Source organism: Nicotiana tomentosiformis, chromosome 2, assembly GCF_000390325.3.
Source record: "Nicotiana tomentosiformis chromosome 2, ASM39032v3, whole genome shotgun sequence".
Lineage (NCBI taxonomy): Eukaryota > Viridiplantae > Streptophyta > Magnoliopsida > Solanales > Solanaceae > Nicotiana > Nicotiana tomentosiformis.
In genome coordinates, this window is record NC_090813.1 from 75,066,645 (window position 1) to 75,072,687 (window position 6,043).

The 6,043-nt window shown below is 36.4% G+C and overlaps 1 protein-coding gene across 1 annotated transcript; it reads right to left on the reverse strand.

Annotated features, from left to right (window-relative positions):
- Positions 1-354: 354 nt before the first annotated feature.
- LOC104106083 (E3 ubiquitin-protein ligase AIRP2-like) lies at positions 355-5,603 on the reverse strand. The gene is made up of 5 exons (XM_009614565.4): positions 5,277-5,603; positions 3,837-3,987; positions 3,668-3,734; positions 3,331-3,565; positions 355-947 (listed from the first exon to the last, which is right to left on the reverse strand). Exons 1-5 carry the CDS (start codon positions 5,378-5,380, stop codon positions 737-739), a joined length of 768 nt encoding a protein of 255 aa, XP_009612860.1. The 5' UTR covers positions 5,381-5,603; the 3' UTR covers positions 355-736.
- Between the last annotated feature and the right edge of the window lie 440 nt (positions 5,604-6,043).

Genomic DNA, 6,043 nt, shown 5'->3' on the forward strand with positions numbered 1-6,043 from the left:
GCCAATGATCTCCAAAAACGACCTCTCCACCTTCACAGGGTAAGGTAATGATACATATTACCCTCCTCATACCCCACTTGTAAGACTGTAATCGATATGTTTTGTTGACAAAATATATAATTCGACCTTCATAGTTAGACAAATGGTCAATAAATTCTTTGTACCTAAGAAATTCTGTGTGAAGTTTGGTTCTGTAATGGGGACGAAAAAAACAAAAGATACCTTTGCAAGTTTTTTCTACAGTATATGTTGAAATATCAAAATATTTTCACATTTTCTGAACCATCTCTTGTCCTTGGGCAAAACGTATCAGCTATATCCTTCAAAATGCTTGCAAGAAAAGGAAATTATAAATTGGCAGTTAAATATATCATATATTATATATTTTGAAGGCAAATTAGGTTACAACCATAAAACTCTGCAGTTAACAAAGCAACAAATGATGGTGTTCCTCGCATAATTGAAGATGAGAACACAAACAACGAAAGGGGGGTACTGCGCTTCCAACAAGTAAACCGGAACTGTACAGGCATGTACAAATTAGGAGATGCAATTAAAAAGCTCCTTTTTCAAGCTAATCTAACTTAGCTTCAACCCCTGCACCACACTGATGCGGTCGGGTTCTACTAATTCAGGTGGAAAGTAGTCCACCTGCATTTCTAAATCTAGTGCAACCGATTTCTTAATCCTTAGTATGATTCAATCCCACAGACCATATCAGTAGGGCACTGCTCCTCTACCTTATGTGAGTATCATAGTGGTCAAAAACATTATCCGGCACGATCAAGGGTAACTTCTCTATATACATGAATAGCCTTCTAAGGTTCTCCCTTGTTATCGTCGTCATGTCCGCGACGTCTTTGTTGTCCATGTATACCCACAGGTCCCCGGAGTTTACCCTTTTAAGGCTATCACGGCAGAAGGGGCATGATTGTGACCTTGAACGCCTGCAATGTGTTGTATTAGATCATTCTTATTATACCTCATATGTAAGTAATTGGACAAGCAATATTAGCACTATAGAAGAGAGATATAATGCTGAATGTACATTTTTTGTAGAGTAATAAAAGTACAATTTCCTAGTTGAAGCAGCCAGTATATAGTACTCCTCCCGTTTCATTACATGTTAAGGTATTTGATTGGACACGAAATTTAAAAAGAGAAAAAGACTTGAAACTTGTGAAATTAAACATTCCATGACATTTCTGAGCCTGTAAAATCATGTCAGTGAGGATATAATAGGAAGTTTAAAATTGGATTGTTTCTAAATATAGAAAAGTGTTCAAAAAACTAAAAAGGAAAGTGTCAAATAGAAAATAGAACATAGGAGATAATGGTTTTCCTAGATTAATAAGAATATCCAAAGGCACCCAGCTGATTGAAATGCGAACTCCACTTAAAAGGAAAATATCGGATGGAAAATCCCATTGGGAAGGCAATACTACTTAGCCTAAGAGGTGAGCACTGAAGAATAGATCATCCAGGTTGAGAATGAAGGAATGGGAAAACTTTCCTCCACTCTTGACAAATAAAGAGAAATAGGGGTTGGAGGGGTTTGGGGAGGGGGGGAAGAGAAAATGGAAGGACATGGTTTCAGAAATGCAGAGAGAAAATATGATATAGCAGCAGGACCTTATTTACTCCACTCCGAGGTAAGTGAATGGTGGAGCAACTTATATCCAGCAGAAACTTTATGCCTCTAATACTTCATAGGACCAGGGAAACCTGTTATCTCACTTTTCCTAAGAAACAGTTCCCCATGAAACGGCAGCAACCTAAGACTCGAGAGATATCTTTACAAATTATCATTGACAATTCTAAACATTCATTAAGTGGGAAGAAGCATATTTACAAGGACTAGGAAACTAGTTCCAGGAGCAACGTGTGTGTGCGCTCTTGCAAATTAGCCCCTTGGAGTCTGCGGAATAGCAGCATATCTAGGTCACTGCAGGATTTCGACATTGTAAAGAATTTGTCACCAGCAAGAACGCGAACTTAGATCCAAAAACAAAGGCAAAAAAAATAGGTCTATTCCTTAGCAAAGGTCACTGAAATTATATTCAGTTAGAACCTCAGTTTAGAAGGTCTGCCTCTTTTCATTTTAATCCATCAATATTTCCATTTGGTCCTATTTATTAGGTAACCTTCTCCCTGGGTGCAGGGTCGTAAAATAACTCGGAGCAGTATATTCAAAATAAGACACTAAAACACAGTACTGCAGTGATCCAGCTTCTCAGATAATGCATAGTTACGGTCAGCAAGAAAAATCATAAACACTCTGACTGCAACATTGAAACACACCAAGGAATCAAGATGTTTCTCATAAACAGATAGTTAAGATGATGACCTCTAGTTTGATGCATATCTCAAAACTGACAATACTCTCACTCAATAAACTGGATAACAGTAGAAATTAAGGATAGAGCACTTCTCTTCAGAAACAGGCACAACGTCATAATGAAATGGAAATAATAAAGAGCAATGTTCACACAAAGCAGACCAGCCTAAGCTTAAAGCTATATCACTTCTTACCATGTTCAATACCAAACTATGCCGTTACGCACAGAGGGAAAACTTCCACCATGCAAGCATCTATCATTAGTTATAATTACCACAGTGATTTCATGGTTAGTGGATTTTTTTAGTTTTATAATAAGTTCATTGTTAATGAATGATATTACAAAACATTTTATTATGTCAAATTACCAAATGCCACACATACAAAAGGATGGGGAGATACAGATGTACAAAATTGCCCAAGCATGCCATCTCTATAATGTATTTCAAAAACTAAGGTACAAAAGAATCAGCTTAAAAAAGAAGACTTGCATATCCTAAAATCCTGTGGCTACCATGCAAACAAAAAATAAATGCTGACCTAACCCTTTAACAACCTAGACCTAGCTATTAACTTGTACCTGCCTTAGCCGTATTTGATCTAGCTTGGCTTGATAAATGGAGAAAGATAGCCCCAGACTACCAAAAAACGGGACCACCCACAGGACTTTCACACCAAAAAGCACTTGGTGGCTGTTACATAAGCATTTATATATATATACATAGAAGGGGTATAAAATGAGTACTGATATAGTGTTTCTCTTCAGAGATACTTAAATTTCTTATGGTCATCTAGTTTCTCCAGCAGTGACAATGTCTTCCTTTTCCAGAAGGAATTTTCTTGAATTTAACTGTGGGGGTGGCTTAGTATGGGAGAGTTAATGTTCTTAGAAGTAGCACAAAATGCCTCCATACTCGAGAACTGACTATAAAATCTATTATTTAAACTTAACAGGAAGCTTCTAACTCACACAAACTGCACATGTAACATACCATTCATGATAGCATTTCAAGCACAGGGCGTGATTGCATTTGGGTAGGACAATTTTGCTGTTCATTTCCATGCAGATTCCACATTCATCTTCCCTTTCAATGTCCGAGTCAGAAGACTGTCTGTAATCCTCATCATCTCTTCTCCTGTATCTCTCTGAGCAAACTGCTTTTTGCTTTTTGTCTTCTGAATCCGTAACACCTCTTTCAAGTTGAAGTAAGGAGGGATAAATAACAGCTGCACAAGATTAATGATTATTCGCAACCATTATCCAGCACAGCTAATTTATCTTAAGAGTATACGTGTTTGTATCAAATGAAGGAAAATGTAGAAACTCACCATAGAACTCCCTAATGCTTGCTTTCCTTTCATGAGTTGACATGGTTGTGGTGCCATCAACATAAACCTAAAGCAAGGAACAAGAGAGTGATCCAATGTCACGGTTATTGCACACGAAAAACAGCTTGAAATAGAGGGGTTTAGCAATGCATGAACAGGAAACGCAGACCTTGTAAATTAGAATTCGCAACAATCCAAGGGCACCAGCAAGGTGGCAATCAGTCCATTGCACTAAGAAAAGGAAAAGGTGCGCAGCTGGACTGTAGGACATTCGCATCTGTAGGCAAGCTCCATCGTACTCTCTGGAAAAGTCGGATGCACTGCACCCCAAATTCCAACAATCAGATTCTAAATGACAAAACCAAGAAGGACCAAACAAACACTGAATTACCATTTCCAGACAAACATGTTCACCAGACAAAACAAAGGAAAGTCTACCAACGTAACCGATTTACAAAACCCACTAAATAAAGGAAGGGATGGGAGAAAAAGAAAATGGAAAAATTGAAATGAGGAAAATGCAGAATGCAACAATTTACTTCCTTCTGCCATTGTTTAGCTATGTAACCACATTGCAACAATTTAATTTTCAACGACAGAAACAACTTCACACAAATGGATTTAACTTATTAGACTCTTTACACTATCAACGTAATTTGACTACACAAATCTGCAACTCCAATCCCCATAACACCACCACCCCCCAACCCAAAAAAACCAGCAGAATTCCCTTGCAGCAGGTACCATAATGGATAAAGTTAAGATGAAGGTAGGCCTTGGAATCATAAACAAAGGCTACATAATCATAATAATATAATAGAGTTTAGAGGCTTTTACAAGCTAAGCATCAGATTAGCATTAAAAATGATACCTTTATCTCTGTTTGAAGCAATCAAAGAAGTGAACTCCAAACCAACATTGATAACAACCATACCTTAATCAAATGCGCTACACTTCTAAACACAGTTTTAAAATAAAATAAAAAAAAGGAAAAGCAAAAGGGCAAACACGTGTCATCACTGCCACAACATCTTAGCAAATCTAACCACAGAACTAAAGAACATATAGGAAGCAAAAACAAAAGGGGGAAAAATCAAATAATGTCAGAAATAAAAATAAAAAAGCAATGAAGCTTCAAAAATTTTTAACAAGAAACAAAAACCCATATCAGAAAAAATCATTCTGAACAAAATATGACAGCAAAAAAAAAAAAAAAAAAAACACTTGAGAACCGAAATATCAAAAGAAAAGGGAAAAATAAAAGTAGGCTTGAAAATGGGGTGGAACCATAAAAATCCTATACAACAACAACAAACCCAGTATATTCCCGCAAATGGGGTGTGGGGGAGGTTAGTGCGTACGCAGGCCCTCAACCCTGCCTAACGAAGATAGAGCGGATGTTTCCAACAGACATTACAAAGAGTGAGAAGAAGAAGAAGAAGAAGAAGAAGAAGAAGGGGAAGAAGAAAGAGAAAAGGGAAAAAAAGAACAAAAGGGTTTTACGGATATGGCAGTAAATTCTAGAAAACAACAACAAAAATGGATGAGCAGAGCAAGAAAAGAAGAATGAAAAAAATATGGTTTTTTTTAAAAAGGAAGTAGGACTTACAGAGTATTAGCATGCTGAATATCAGCTTCAAGAACTTTGAGAGAATCCTTAAACGACCTTCGCATTGGCCCTCCTATTCCTATTCCTATTCCTCCCCTATTCATTAATCCCACCCAAAAATGAATAAATAGAATTATTATAATACTCACAACCAAACAGCCTTTATCATCACTACTAATCCACTTCTCTACAATCCCTTTTTCTTAATTCTCTAAGTTGAAAGAGATTCTTCGGATATTGATTTTTCCCAAATTGTGACAACTCTGATACAGAATCCTGGGCTCTTCTATTCTCTCTTCTTTAACTAAACTACTTACTGTGCAGCGGAAGAAAGAGAAAATGGGGGAGTTGTTGTTATTAGAGGACACGTGGACTTAAGCTGCTGACACCCGATGAGGATTGAAAAGTAAATATATGAAGGGCAAATTTGGAATTTTAAGTAAAGATAATGGACCACTAGCACTGACTTCAATGTGAACTCGGCGAACCTTTAAAATGCTACTCCCTACTGTCTCTTTTTTTTTTGTTTTTTAAATTTGAACTTTTATATAATCAATAAATAAGGAATTAATTTTAGTTTTTAAAACTTTGCACTTATTATAATATACTAATTTTAATTAAGGGTAATTTAATTAAAATATTTTTTTTTCTAATAGTTAATATTTTTTTAAGGGGCGTGTTAAATATTAAAAAGTTATTTATTATGGACCGAATGGAGCAGCAATCCTTTTACCTTTTTAATCCGTCTATGAACTGTGTCACCGAAT

What these genes read in the sequence shown, in the direction of transcription:
- LOC104106083 (XM_009614565.4), bottom strand. Translation starts at nt 5,380, where the DNA reads ATGAATAGGGGAGGAATAGGAATAGGAATAGGAGGGCCAATGCGAAGG. An exon ending in ATTCAGCATGCTAATACTCT is followed by an intron (nt 3,988 to 5,276) that starts GTAAGTCCTACT and finishes TTTGGGGTGCAG; the next exon opens with TGCATCCGACTTTTCCAGAG. An exon ending in TTGAAATGCTATCATGAATG is followed by an intron (nt 948 to 3,330) that starts GTATGTTACATG and finishes AACACATTGCAG; the next exon opens with GCGTTCAAGGTCACAATCAT.